At 47.8% G+C, this 14,658-nt stretch overlaps 6 protein-coding genes across 6 annotated transcripts; 1 reads left to right on the top strand and 5 right to left on the bottom strand.

The window, feature by feature from the left end:
- Window positions 1-189: 189 nt before the first annotated feature.
- On the bottom strand, window positions 190-1,185 carry FMAN_00151 (uncharacterized protein; the record flags this gene model as incomplete). The annotated part of the gene is made up of 1 exon (XM_041821966.1): window positions 190-1,185. One exon carries the CDS (start codon window positions 1,183-1,185, stop codon window positions 190-192), a length of 996 nt encoding a protein of 331 aa, XP_041687694.1.
- A 2,144-nt stretch (window positions 1,186-3,329) lies between these two features.
- FMAN_00150 (uncharacterized protein) lies at window positions 3,330-4,783 on the top strand (the record flags this gene model as incomplete). Its single annotated transcript, XM_041821965.1, has 2 exons — window positions 3,330-3,502; window positions 3,547-4,783. The coding sequence occupies 2 exons, from the start codon at window positions 3,330-3,332 to the stop codon at window positions 4,781-4,783; spliced, it is 1,410 nt and encodes a 469-aa protein (XP_041687693.1).
- A 273-nt stretch (window positions 4,784-5,056) lies between these two features.
- Window positions 5,057-8,254, bottom strand: FMAN_00149 (uncharacterized protein; the record flags this gene model as incomplete). Its single annotated transcript, XM_041821964.1, has 1 exon — window positions 5,057-8,254. The coding sequence occupies one exon, from the start codon at window positions 8,252-8,254 to the stop codon at window positions 5,057-5,059; it is 3,198 nt and encodes a 1,065-aa protein (XP_041687692.1).
- A 740-nt stretch (window positions 8,255-8,994) lies between these two features.
- FMAN_00148 (uncharacterized protein) lies at window positions 8,995-10,290 on the bottom strand (the record flags this gene model as incomplete). The annotated part of the gene is made up of 1 exon (XM_041821963.1): window positions 8,995-10,290. The coding sequence occupies one exon, from the start codon at window positions 10,288-10,290 to the stop codon at window positions 8,995-8,997; it is 1,296 nt and encodes a 431-aa protein (XP_041687691.1).
- Window positions 10,291-10,667: 377 nt separating this feature from the next.
- Window positions 10,668-11,170, bottom strand: FMAN_00147 (uncharacterized protein; the record flags this gene model as incomplete). The annotated part of the gene is made up of 3 exons (XM_041821962.1): window positions 10,668-10,723; window positions 10,779-10,917; window positions 10,973-11,170. The coding sequence occupies 3 exons, from the start codon at window positions 11,168-11,170 to the stop codon at window positions 10,668-10,670; spliced, it is 393 nt and encodes a 130-aa protein (XP_041687690.1).
- Window positions 11,171-11,938: 768 nt separating this feature from the next.
- On the bottom strand, window positions 11,939-14,471 carry FMAN_00146 (uncharacterized protein; the record flags this gene model as incomplete). The annotated part of the gene is made up of 3 exons (XM_041821961.1): window positions 11,939-14,144; window positions 14,193-14,323; window positions 14,379-14,471. 3 exons carry the CDS (start codon window positions 14,469-14,471, stop codon window positions 11,939-11,941), a joined length of 2,430 nt encoding a protein of 809 aa, XP_041687689.1.
- Between the last annotated feature and the right edge of the window lie 187 nt (window positions 14,472-14,658).

Below are 14,658 nucleotides of genomic sequence, written 5' to 3'. Positions count from 1 at the left end.
AGAATAGCTAATGGTCGCTCAACCATTTATTACTAAATGCAGGACCGTTACCTAACAGGTCATTTCAACACCAACCCTGCACGAGAACTCTGCACTATAAGGAAGGGAATGATGTTAAAAAGACTCGGGTTTATTCACATGTAACTATATACAAGCCATGAAAGATATGTTGTCGCCAGCAGAATTTTACTAGAGCTGGTTGCTTGATAAGCCCAATTCACGAACAACACGAGCCTTAGACTTCCATCCCCAAGCTGAAACATCCCGCTTGTTCATAACAGCCACACTCTCGTTGTAATCGCTAGTGCCGTTCTCCGGATCAGCATCCTTAGCCTCACAAGTCGGTCCCGCATTGGGCGCACCAAGCGCACCCTCAACGGCACTAAACTTCTGCTTCTCCATCGTAGTAGCAACCATGTTCTTAGCCGCCTCCTCAGTCCAGCCGTTGATGAAGTCGCCATGCGAGCAGAACGCATTTCCGCACGCAAGCTTGAAAGGCGCCTCGCCGCTCCAGCCGTTGGGGAGGACCTTGCGCAGGTCGTAGCGGATGCTAAAGCGCAGCTGGGGCATGGACTTGCTGCCCTCGGGACACCAGTTGGCGGTGCCGTAGTCGCGCGACTTGTAGGCTGTTTCGAGGGTTTGTTCGTTGACGCACTGGGGGAAGTAGAGGAGTTGCTGGAGGTGGGTTGCGCAGGTTGAGGTAGGGAATCCGTTTGCGCCGAGGGGGATGGGCTCGCTTTCGCACATCCACTCCGCTTTGGCGTCAGCTGGCATATCAGCCTGAGTCTGAGCAGTGGCATCACCCGCGACCATTTTCAAGTTCTGGGGAATAGGAACCTCAGCGGGTGTTTCGCCAAGGTTATAGTAAGCGCTGAAGCGCATAACAGGGATAGGCTCGAAGTTCTTTCCATCAGCAGTGTAGAGCGGCGTAGGGATCCAGTAGACGGAAAGATCGTTGGGATTCTCGGCATTGGTGCAGCCCTTTTGCAGCTCAGCGCTCGTCTTGGTGTTGACGGTGACGGCATCGGAGCCGAAGAACGAGTGGAGATGAGACTTGCTGTACTCTCCGGGAAAGACAATTGGATCGATGTTCTTGAGCATGAAGGGAGAAGCAACATTGACCTGGGTGTAAGCCTGAGCGGCGCCGACAAGAAGGCCGGCAGCGAAAAGAATGGAGGAAGACATCTTGCGTCTAGCAGATTATAAAAGAATCAGATAAGATAAGAATAAAAGGTACAAGAGAAATGTAGTGACAGTCAATGTCTAACGAATGAAAAAGAACGAGTGTAGTTTGAACCAAGAACAAAAGCACAGATGACGACCAAACACTTGGTTTTAATACCAACGCCAAGCTCCCATCTCGCATCTTGAGAAACCATCCCGCGTACCCCCGCCGATGTTTCGTTGAGATATGCTTAACAGAGAATAGAGATGAAAGACTCGAAATATCATTAGCGGAAGAATTCACATCTGTAACAAGGAGTTCAATGTAATTGGTCAATTGCATCGCGCTTGGAAACGTTGGAAACGCTGGGCCTTGTAATGTCCGTTTTGAAACAGGGAGAGCTTCTCTATTTGGGTGTTCCCGCGTTTCAGTATTAGGGCGGCATTGCTAAGCGACGGTGGCTTTCGGAGCTGAGGCTTGGCTGGCAGAGAATTGCTTTTATACGCGTATAAGATTTAGCACCTTTGTTTGGTAGTTCCCTACCCTGCGGCACCGACTTTTCAATCAGGCTTTGGCTATAAAAAAGAAGGCATCCATCCCATTTCAACTTTTTTAAGCCGTGATTACCTCTGCATCATCACTGTCCAAGTTATCTTGCGCAGCATACAGACTATTGCCACTGCGGCAGGCCAGGAGTACGTCGCATTTTTGAACTAAGTTGTATCCTTTACCGTGACATCAGAGCTGAAGCCCCTTCAACTATCCACCTCAATACAGCTGTGGCATCAATTCCTGATGGAGGTAGAGTTATTTGATGATTTTGCTCTTCATGTTTGTGTTATCTGCCCAACCCTGGGTATCGCAAACCGACAACTTGGCGCTGTTGGTCTTTGTCAAGCCGTTCTGATAAGCGAGGCCAACTAACTCGCGCGTTCTCTTATCGAATGGCTTCTGACTGCGATTTCACTATTTTAATCAATAAACCGACAAAGCACGAAAAGCAGTCCAAAAAGCCAATCGCGATTCTCATATCTATCCCTCACTGTAGTTAGTAGAAGCATTTCTCTGATGGTGGGTCGTCACTTTTAGAAGTTCTCCAGTATTCCATTTTTTTAAGATTAAGGTAAGGAAAAAGCTTACCCGCCATTCTTATCTGATGTGAGAGACAGAGTGCTATTCCCGGCCCGGTTTTCAGATGAAACACCTCGTGAAACTTGGATATTTTGTGCTCATATATCCAGTCTTATGCTAGAACTATGAAAGGCACAGCTCATTATGCATTTATGTCAAAAAATCATATCATGGAATGGAATGACAGACGATGTGATGAGTGTCCCAAAAAGGATGCATCCTTCAATCAAGCGAGATAGGATTATGATTCTTCGGTCCATGAACCTGCATTTCGGGATTGCTGACAGGTAACATTTGAGCAAATATTCCCGAGCTGTCATTAAGCGATGTTGTGAAGCTGAGCGCTGTCTACGAATGACAACCTACAACTAACATCACATCATAATCAAGGACCAATCCAAAGTCCCTCCAACCCAAGCACTTCCAGGCCACCCCTGTCTAAAAAAGTTGGCAAAAGCTTGAAAAGTCTTTTATGGAACTCCAGTATGACGAATCTCCTGATGATCTGCAACCCATCCATGCTGCAAACGGTTGCATCTTTCACATTGTCTCCACATATCACTTCATCAGCAGTCAGCTTTTCATTTCCACAATGTAATCAGGAGATATTTCCCTCAAGCTCGAATCTGTCCTGAAGATCACCCCTCTAACTCGTACCTGGATCGCAACTACTGTGTTCCACTTGGTTCAAAGTTAAAACTCTATCGGAGGATATTCGTAACTGTAGGGCTGGTCCCGGGATTTGCAACTTCTGACACCGGCATCTAAAAACTAGGGGTCTCGCCAAGCCTAGGAACACTCAAGCTGAAATGTGGTGGATGCCTTCCATATACATCCGCTCAACCAACAGAGCGTAAGCACAGCCCAGTGCAGACACAGTCCGCGAATCCTTTGAGATGACGGGACATGGATATTCAAGAGTTTCTGCGGGTCACTTTACCCGATTTTCCATAAAAGTGACAGTACATCATCCCAGGCTTTGACTGTGATCTTCTCTTGTTCTTGTTCTTCTTCTTCCCTTCCTCACGCGATCATGGCTGTCGCGGCAAGTTTACCGTCGCGCCCTGCGCTGAGAGTTGGGGTTGTCGCCGCACTGGGCATTTTCTTCTTTGTCGTTCTTTTTACTTTTTATTCTGACACTGTACGATCGCCTGTTGAGTTTGCGCATCGAAAGGCACAACAGTACTGTGACTCGTCGCAAACGACGTGAGTGTTCCATCTGTCCGGTTGATCTTATGCTAACAGTATAGAAGCATTCCTTCTTTTACACCAACACCAACTCCGGTATCGACAGTCACTCCTGAACCAACACCAGAGCCTATACGTAATTGTGAAGACCCGTATCGACGACCGGGATATCTTTATATACCCAAAGAGCCGAAGGCTTACAGAGATACACAATGGATTCCTTTCACGGAAGATTACCTCAACTCGGAACCGCCCGAGTACGCCGCTTACCCACCCAAGCACGAGATTATCTTCAATGACACAGCTGTTGAGCCAGAGTATCTCAATGCTGCTGGGAACCCTCAACAATGGATGCGCATGGCTATCGTTGAGAGTCGACGCCGTCGTAAAGCAGTAGAAGCTACTGTCCCACCAACCAGGAACACAACAGTCAATGACTTTGTTCAGATGAAAGAGGACAATGGTCTTGGCTGGCTGTGGGGTCGTCGTGTCGTCATGTTCGGAGACTCTGTCGATCGCTACATGACACAATTCTTCTGCGAAGAGTTCGATAGCAAGATGTATCTCCCCATCCAAGACAAATCAGGCCGCCAAGCAAAAGGCATCTGCGAAGTGCCCGCCTTCAACCTCACCCTCGTCTACCTCCACTCCGTTGGCTCCTTCACCTACCGTCCAGACTGGTGGTGGATCGAAAACCTCAAGAACGTCGCCTGGGAAGAACGCTGGAACATCTTCTGGAAGCCCCACGAAGCACCCATCCAAGGTCCCTCCGGCCGTCCCGATTTAATCCTCTGGCAGAATGGTCTCTGGGATCAGCGTGCTTTCTGGGAGGGAGGTGCGGCGATGCATAATGAGGGGGATAAGCCTATGACCTTGAAAAACAGGCAGATGGCTTGGGAGGAGGTCCGTTTTGTGACTGCGCGTATAAAGAAGATTGCCAAGCGGCTTAATGATGAGTTTGGGGAAGATGTTCCGATTATGTTTAGGGCATTGACGGTTCATAGGGAGAGTGGTATGGGCGATGCTATAATGATGGAGATGGATCGTTTGGGTAGGGCTGTGGCAGAACAGGCTGGCCATGAGATTTTTGAATGGGCTAAGTTGATTCATCTACTTGGGAATTTGTATCAGGATGGTTTACATCTTGGGAAGGGAGCAGCGAGTTGGCTTTGGGGGAATATGGTCTTGGAATACCTCGCGAGGTCTTCTGGTTCGGAGGTTGGTGGTGAGGCTAGATCACCTTACTTCAATGGATGGGAAGCGTGTCACAAGGAGTTGTCAGGCTGGGGAGGAAGATAAAAAGAAACAGTTCTCTTACATAGAGTACATTCCTCTAGCATTCAACCTTCGTCTAGAAACATAGGTAGCCACAGGTCTGAACTGCAAATGGTTAAAACTCACACATTGTACCACAATGCGTTACTAATGGCTATAAAATAAATTCTCAGTAGAAAATAACGTAAAATGCAATTGCTTTCCCCGACCCCGCGCCCTTGGCCCTTCTTTAGTCCCTCAAGCGCTTAGAAATGATCGCTAGCCACCCCGCGACTCTGTTTTTTCTTACTTTGAAGCTCATACTTCGTTTTTTTGCGCCGTTTCAGGGGGCTGCATCCCAGGTAGAACACATTGATCCAGGTTAAGAGAATCCGTGAAAACCTCACTGTGGCGTCTTAGCCCCAGTGCCTCAAACGCATATGAATGCTCGATAGCAACTTCGAGAATCTGTTTTGTGACTCTGAAGTTCGTTCCTTCTTCATTAAGGAGCGCCATGAAGGCCTTGGGGCCCCGTCTGATTGCGCTTATCGCCACCTCATCACTGACGTCTTTCTCCTGCCTCCGTATCCAATACATCATCTCATATAGAAATCCATAGCGTTTGTCCTTAGCCAGCGACATCAACTTGTCTGTGATCTGTAGCTTGCCCTCTCCGTATCCACAAAGAGATCTCAAGACATGCCAAGGCTTTTTCTCGACATCATAGTCGTGAGGTCTTATAATACAGGAAGCGACATAGGATTCTGTCATTGTCAGTTTGGAAGATGACTTCGGGAAGAGGTATGATAATATTTCGTCACCCGCTTCAATAGCTTGTCCATACACCCTTTTCGTTACATTAAAAGGCTTTATACAGACTGTAAGCAAGCGCTTCAGCGTGCCCAGACCGTTCTTGATTGATGTGATAAAGAGGTCTTCGTCTAGTTCAATTGTGCTTTCCATCGTGGCTAGAACGAGCTGAAGAGCACCTGGACCGGCTACGATGCTCTTACCAATCAGTTCTTTTGTTATCATGATTGGCTTTCTGGACTCATCAAGGATGTGGAGTCCTCCGGGAGTTGCTTCTAAGAAGATATTTTCGAATACTTCGATTGGAGATCGAGCTTCTTCCAGAAGAATCTGCACGATATCTCTATGAATATGTATGGCTGTCAGTAGCATCTCTTTCGATATATCAATGGGAGATTCGCAGTTATCGAACAGCGCTTGGCACATTGGTAGCCCCCTTGGTATGACCTGTAACAAAACATCGTGCCTCAACTTTTCTGGATCGGAATATGATTTAACAAGCCGCTCGAAAATCTGAGGTCGATATTCTATAGCTCGAGCGACGAATCTCGGCATATCCTGAAACGTACAGTCAGGTCTTCGCAACAGGACCTCAAATACATCAGGGAACCTCTGGAGGCATTCCAAACCGACGTCTAAAGAGATATCAGGAAGAGGTGCACTCTTATCCAAAAACGCTTGCATGGCCCTGCTTCCATGCTGCATCACATAGAAGAGATCGCCATCCTTGATCATTGAGATCAAGCTTTGACGGCACAGAAAATGTTCCAGCAGATCTGTTCGAAAGGTGCTCCGGAGTACTTGCTGAAGCCTTTGCTTGGATATGGCTGGAAGCTTTTGCTGCAAATCCTGAATATTCGATGCTGGTGAATCATGAGCTGGCCACTCCCCACCTATAATGTAAGCATATAAGTCCTTCATCACCACATGCTCCTCCTTGGCGTAATCTGGTTGAATGTGGCTTCCTTTCATATCTGTCGCCATACCGAGTAATGCGTATACTCTGTCTCGCGGATCTGTGGCTTTGCATCCTCTGAACTTCCACAGCAGGCTGCTAAGGTTTCTGGTTTCTTTTCGCGATGTCGAGGGTGTCGATGGATGGGGCATGATATCTAGGACAGCTTTACACTGTTCATCGACCTCAACGTCCATAGCATGTGGAAGTAGGGCGAAAATCCACCCCGGGACTTCCCCCAAATTACATGTCACGATAGTCCTTTTCGCGTTGGCCACTTCCTGCAAGATCCAAACTCTTGAAAACCAGGGTTTTTGCATGAAGCTTTTAAGGCCGTCTACCAACTTATCGCGACACAAAGGTCCGAAATTGGCTTCAACCTGTCTCCACTGCGACTTCCATCGGGGATCTTCTCGAGGCCATTTTCGAGGGATGCCTGGCAATTTTGCAACTTGCGCTTCGAGCATGGTGATAGCAGATTTTAGCTGTGTGGCATTTCCACTCAGATATCCAAGCCAGACGATCACTCTGTCGGCTTTCTTGTAGATCTCTCCCATGCGATTAACTTGATGACCGCGCTCCTTGATATTGGTCTGGTCAATACACAGAGCATCAATCCAAAGCATCCGGTCCTCGTCAGGTCTCCTCAAGTGACGGAGAGCGTCGTGTAGGCTTTCCGTGATTGACAATGTCTTCTCGTCTACCATGATCTCATGAGGTGTGCTTTGGCTTTCCCAAGAATATGACACTGCTTCATAGGGGATTATGTCGTTGAGGTACACTTGGACAAGGCGGCACCGTATTTGAGATTGAGAACCTTTCTCAAGTAGTGCTAACCTAAATCCAGCACTTTCCAAATCGAATGGGTTGTATTGAAACCGATATGTAAAGGCATGTTCGACTTCCAGTTGGGCGGTACTGATCCGATGAGAGATAAACATGGTACAAATAACCGTGGTCATTCTTAATCTGCGTATCGCAGACTCATTCAGGCTTCGAGAACTCGAACTTATAGAACTGACCGTGCCGCAGACAGTCAGGAATGGAAACCTTGATTTAATACATGCAGCTGCTCGTTCGAAACACATGATCTTATTGTCGCTTCCGACCTTGTTGGCCAAATCACGATCATATAAGAGACTATCAGATGATGCCACTTTGCCGCACAAGACTTTGGTTGGTTCACGGAGACCCTGTTTGAGCCGCTGATGGTCCTTTGTGGAGCCAAGCTCTGCTCGCGGTGAATGATCTTGTAGATATTTGCTCCATTGCTGTCGGCCTTGTGTGGACTTGAGACTATTGATAACGGATTTAACGGAGGAGGGTGGATGGCTTGTTTCAAACGTAGTCGAAATGTGGTTCGAGGTGATTGTCTCATCTGCATTGAACTGAATTAGCCCAGGCTGGCGCCCTTGTGGAAATCCCACGACAATGTCGCCTGGTTTTGCAAGGCTATCTTCAGGAGCTGTAGCATCTACTCCGATGAGAAAACCAGCTCGAATTGAAGAGTAAGCTTCGAGTAAATTGTCGACAGTGTCTTTGACGAAGATGGAGACATTGGTCATGTTCTCAGCTTTTCCGACCAGGACGACATTGTGAGGGCCGACTTTTCCAAGAGAGCATGCAGCTCCCGAGCTTTTCAAATGATACTCTGGCGAGGGTTCGTCCAACAATGCTCTGGCCGTTTTATAATCTTCTGGCAAAGGCGCCACGATTGCGATATGGTAATTCTTCGATCGTGGCGTATTCATGACCGGTGGGCGAAGAAAGTTCATGCAGCTGGATATAACCTATTCAATGTGGTTGAAATTGAGAGAGCTGATAGGAAAATGAAGTTGAAAAGGAAGGGGAATGTGAAAAAGCATATCATTCTTTTAATGTCAGACTTCAGATGTCCAGCTGCGAGACTTTGTGCCACGTCAGAACTGCATTGAGGCTTGGCAAGCCACCATGCTGGTGATCAATCAAGCCAATCAATCGACAGACACAGCCTGCGGGGATGGTTACACAAAAATGTAATTACAATCAAAGTGGAAATACATTACAATGCCTTGGCTGATAAACGTGACGATGTCATTGCATGAGCGAAAAATACCAACGCCAATCTATACAACTTTCAAGTGCATCCCATTCTTGACTAAGAATACTGCTTCCCTCTCATCTAAACGTCATTATCTGAGCGCTTTTTGTCATCGAGTACCGTCCACCGCTCACATACAGCCTTGTCAATATCCGCGAAGCTCCCCCCCTTGGTCCATCTGGGTATTCTCCAAAAGTCCACCCCTCCCCGCACTCCTAGACCTGAGCCATCGTTACTATGAAGCACACGCCTCCACTCGCGATCTACCCACTTTCCGTCATCTCTCTTTGAAACTCCCTCGGTACCCCACGGACGATTCAAAGTCGGCCTAACCTGGTCGTTCTGCATCTGGTAGTCGTGGTACATCTTGTAAACATTGTCGTCGGGGTCAATGTGGAAGCGATGGCATTCTCAAGGAAAGCCAAGGCTAATGTTAGGGTCGATAAGATCCCAGTAATCCAGAAACCAATGCTCTTCGATAGTCTCGAAAGGGATGATCGCACTGTACAGTGCTTCCCAACAGCGCTGAGAATCCGAATCACTGACTACGCCGTTGCAGCTAGCTTTTGTAGGAGTAGTCATAAATCGCATAGCTTGCACGATGCCTCTCAGCATGTTCTCTTCAAGCTGGTTGAGCACTCGATACTCGTTGAGAATCTCAATCTTCTTGGCAAACACATCTGCAGCTTCACCGCGGTACTCCTCCGCCCAGGCCGTAGAGCTATCCATCAGATCCAGGAAAAGTCCCCAGACCGTGTGTAGTACATTGGTGAGTTTCCACCACGGCTTGTCGACTGTTTCCACTACTCCTCCTCCGAAAAGCAAGTGTTCGGGTTCCTGTAGGCGGTACTTCCCTGCCCATCTTTGCATGAGGGGATGGGGGAGCTCCTCATATGTGACCTCAAAATCTACAAGGCGGCGCGCATAATCTCGGAGGACAAGCTCAAGAAGATAAGGTGGGCAATGGGAACGCAAAGCCACGTCTAGAGGCCCTGTGATATAGCGGACTAGTCCGACATCTTCCCAGCTTCGACACATAAATGAATCAAAATTCATGTTGTGAGGGAGTGAATAACCATGGCTGTGCAGCATCTTGATCATCTGGCAGATGCCTTCTGTGCGGGCACGATCAGGACTCTTGCTCAGGATCATGAGCAGGAATTCAGGGACGTGGTCACAATAGTCGTTTGCTGCGTACCACGGCTGATCTTGCTGCTCTTTCATGTCAAACTGTCTTTGCAGAAGCCACTCCAGAGCGTCGGCACACTTGTCAATGGGAGTTTCGCCTAGGTAAAGGCACTCCAGTAGCTCATCGATGGGCCTGTGGTGGGTATGTCGACGCTCAGAGATGCATTGACAACCGCCAGACTCAGGCAGTTCCCATCTCGTATCAGGTGCCGCTCCAAACTGGGCGCATCGTTCCATTGCCTTGACATCAGCTTTTCTCAGTGCCTGACGGAACGCGCCGCTGTTATCCCCCAAATAGTAGAATGGGAGGTACACTTGGTGGAGAGGAGGGCTGAGTAAGCATAGCGCCTTGAAATCCGCAGCTGAGATGATGTTTTGGTCTTTTCCGGGTTCACCTGAGATCAGGAGAAGGACTTCAGTGGGGAGAAGGTCCAGTGTCACTGGTTGGGACTTTTGGGAGGTCTCCATATCAGAAGATCGGGACTCGGGATTCTGACTAGGGCTTTGTTCAGAAGACATGTTTCAGGTTTCTGTTGTGTTGATTTGTTGTAGTTTTGTGTGTTGGTATGTTTTGTAGTAGTTGATAATTGGGTATGTTGATGAGAACGATGAGCATAAAACCTACGAGTCGAATAGTTCACTACTTATACATGGACTGAACATTGACTAGACAGAACATTAAAATTTTTATGTTTTGAATGAGATGCTGTTACGTCTGAAAATTTCTTTCACTGTTCTTTGCCGCTGTATGTTCAAAGAACCACACAAGAAATTGCTTTGTTCCCTGTATCAGGAACTTCCTGAAAAAGCAACCAACGATCAAAAGCGTGGACCGTTTTCTGATGAATCTCGAAAAATGAGCTAAGTATAGATCTGACTTTCGTACAGTCTCTCCATCAACAAAGCAAGTGACCATCCTTGTTGGACACATACTCATGTGCCACGGCCGCTTCTACCAATCTCAATCAGTTACAGTCTCACAACATTTATGCCCGAGGTCAACTTACCAAGAGGAACAGCGACCTTTTCACTCTGTCCCTCACAAGTGCATCTGATCCAATACTCTGCACCGCCATACCACGGATCAGGCGCTACTAACATCTCGCATCCGTGACAGCTTTCAGCAAAGTTTCCATGATAAGTTGGCTAACAAATTGCTTAGATTTTAAAAATAGAATCACCTTACACGAGCACGACTTACTGTAATGGTGGTACCGTCATAGCCGAAACAGTCGTTGAGGTCCAGCTCGGAGGGGATGTAGCCTGAGTTATCGCGAGGCTGGCATTTACCCGACAACGTGTTTGTTTCAGAGTTGAAGGCGATGTCAATACAGGTTCTGTCGATCTGAGCAAACGCGACACCCAGAAGGGTCAACAAAGCTGCGATGCCTTTGGCCATTTTGTGCTGTTTCACTGGCCGAGTAGGGTTATCTTCACAGCAGTAACCTCACTTACTGCTGGACTTGGTGGGGAATATATGTCTTTATGTGATGGCTCTAAAGAGAGGCCATGCAGTGATCCTACCACTCGGGTAAATGAGCTCTGATCCTGACTGCTTCAGCTATAGCATGTGAATCCTTCGCCTGAGTCTAGTGTCAGAAACACATGACCCGAGGGAGAGTTGGTGTTGGGACACTGAAACACAATAGGTTCTTCCGTAATAAGTAAGTCCTACTTGACGATTGAGGTAATATCGGAGCTTCAATGCATTACTCACCTACCTAAATCAGCTCATGCTGCATATCTCGCTGATCCTCCGGGAATAATCCTTCAGAGAAGTTTCTTTCTCCGGCTTACATTCCCCGCAAGCTGAAGTCTGGGCTGCATTAGATACGGTTAAGCCTGGATGAAGGTTCATTTCAGGCGACCATGTTTTTAATGTGACACGGAATTCCGTCTTTCCCGAGCCACTCATGCGACGATAGGATCCGCCAAATATTCAATAGTATCGCTCAGGAGAACTATTTCCCCTTTCCAAGAATACGATTCAAGTCCTGTTCACAACCTTTCAAAGAAGAAGAAAAAAAGACGTCTTACCTTCAGCTCCAGGGGTTGCTCTAGCTAGGAGCTGACTACGCTAAACATCAACAGATTCAACATCTTCTCTTGGAACTAATTTATATCCATTTATCAACCATTATATCTATCATAAGCATCATATCACCGTCTAATAATTCGTCCTGCTCTGATCCCCATACCCCTCCATCAAAAACTCCATATCATGCCACCCCGTCATCTCCATCTCACTCCCCGGCACATACTGCGCCAAAGATCCCTCAGCCATCCCATACCCCGGAAACGGCAAAAAGTCCAACAGTCCCTCCATCGATCCAAGTGCCACCCCTTGAGTCTGCTGCACTTGCGCCTGTTCAGCGGACCAACCAGCTGGATACGGCAGATTGTTCATGTTGATCCCCTGCGGGGGTAAATTCGCTATACCCGGAGGATCAGTTGGATTATTGGCGCACTCCGAGAACGTATCAACGACTTGAGCCAGTCGCTTCATTGAGCCGCATTTATCCGTGTGGTTGATGACGTTTCGTAAGGTCGCGACGAGACGGCGGACTTTGCTCTGCAGCATTACTTCATCTGGTCCGATGCTCTCTGCACCTTCGCCAGGGCGCAATCGTAATAACCGCAGGATGAGTATCATGGCAGAGCAGTAAGCGTAAAAGATGTCTAGACCAGAAAGGCCGTTGATAACATCAAAGTGATCTAGGAGTATCATCAGATAGCTCAGTTGGCATGCATGCTTCACGCATAGAGCTGCATGTGTAGGAACCGCAGTTTTCGGTGCATCTTCTTTCCGTGCTGCTGCGACGTCGCGAAGAAGAAGTGGACGTGTGGCAACGATGGCGATGTAATGAAAGTGAATATGCAAAAGCAGCACCGCGCGAAGTTGAGCTCTTGTTTTCCACGCCAGTGATACCTTGAGTTCCTCCATATCAACAGCCCCTTCATTATCAATGGATTCCAAGGCCGGCCCCTCCATTTTCATCCATGAGACATCGAGACCGGGTGCTTTCCCAATATTCCGCTTCCAACCATTCAGCGTATTCAATATCTCATCAAGCGTCGGTCCTGAAGCTCGATTTATGCCAACATGTAAAAGTCTTGTTCGCGCGAGAATAGCTTGAAGCTTTACAGACCACGATACAAGTCTTGCATCTGTTCCTATGCCTCCTTCTACAAAACCCTCTCGTGGTGGGACGACTTCAACGTCGAGTTCTTGAAGGCCACTAGGTCGACCAAGACTTGAAGCTAGGAATTGCTCGAAGGAGTAGAGTGTGCAAAAGACCCATTTACGAACTTCTCGTTCTAGAGGTCTGAAGGAGGCACTCATGTCTGAGCGATGAAGACCAAGCGCGAAGGAGATCCGAGTAGCTGTCCCGGCAATGTTCCACGCAGCGTTTCTTTCATTATTGTTGTGCAAAAAGAGTGAAAGAAGTAGTAAAACTCGAACATTCGTAAGTGAACACTTCGAGATGAACTGGGGGAGTAAGCCTCTAGCGACTGCAATAGATCTCCTTCGAAGAGCAGAATGATCAACATTGGGTATCGACCTATCAGCAATAGAGCCAAAAACCACAATCATATGAAGGCAGCCTATCCATCCCCAGTCCGGTAATCGCAGTGGTCTCGAAGGAAGTCGAGAATTGCTGCGAGCTTCGACGATGAAACTTTCGTATTCTTCTTCAAAGGTAGCTCTGTGAAAGAGAGGAAAGTCATCGTGGACGTTCTTAAAGTATGACTGAATGAGCAAGTCAAGGGCTTCGTTAGGAGGAAATTGACCAAGTATTTCATCCATATCTGCTGTTGGAAGACGGGTAAAGTCGCGGGCGATAGCTGAGGTGATTGTTCCAGGTGAAGATCCATCTTGAGGTGTTGTTGTAGTACGTGGTGGCTGGTCATCTTCGTCTTGGTCATCGGCTTCTAAAAGCCGACTTGTGTTATCCTGCGTAAACTTTGTGGCTCCTTCACGACCGGGCGATTGATAAGGGCTGTTATTAGATTCCACCAGATTCCGAAGCTGATTCCAAAAGTTGAGAGTTCCTGAAGGTCCGATATAGTGCTCATGGCCAGAGTTATCTTTCACAAGCGACGATTGCGGCTCTTCACTATGTGACTTTGAACTCCTCGGCGATGTGTCACCCCTCGAATCCGCCGCGATGATATCCGGGCCTGTACTTGGAGTCTGTTCTTTACTTGGAGGATTCTGCACTAGGTCTTCAACTCTCATGTGTGTTCTGTTTGGGTCAGAGATATCAGGCATCTTATACCCCATCTTCTGACCCAGTTTTGCAAGATCACTAACATGATCAAGAGTCTCATTCGGAAAAGCGCCTCTGACAATAGCTTCGAGACATCGATACCTAGTGGTGTCAACGACGTTACACAAGCTGGACAGAAGTGAGACAGACCTATCACTCAAATCATCCACACTCCCGTAGAATCGCGTCTTTCGTGGCGCCGTATACGAGCAAGTGACGTTATGTTCAAGACAATTCACACAGCCTGCGCCCGAAGGATCAGGTACACATTTGCACCTCCTCTACACCAAGTCAACACCAGCCCATAACGAACAACAACCCAACATCTTTACTCACCTTTCGACAACGATCACAGCTTTGGGCGTTCCGTTTACGGGATTCGTCAGGGATACGCCGCAAACGACGCTTCGCATTTGCAGATTCAGACATGGTTTATAGTGTTACACAGGGAGGGAAAAGGACTCATCGAATCGATGCTTCCCGGATCTGGGGTTCCTTTTCCCGCGGGACGGAAGCATGCTTCCGATGGGATACGTAGATGGCGTGGGAATAAGACGCTAATGGAATGTTACGCTCAAGGTTTGGGGATGGAGAAACTAAAGACCGCTGGCTACCC

This window comes from Fusarium mangiferae, assembly GCF_900044065.1.
Source record: "Fusarium mangiferae strain MRC7560 genome assembly, contig: FMAN_scaffold013, whole genome shotgun sequence".
Taxonomy (NCBI): Eukaryota; Fungi; Ascomycota; class Sordariomycetes; order Hypocreales; family Nectriaceae; genus Fusarium; species Fusarium mangiferae.
This window is presented reverse-complemented; position numbering and strand designations above follow the sequence as displayed.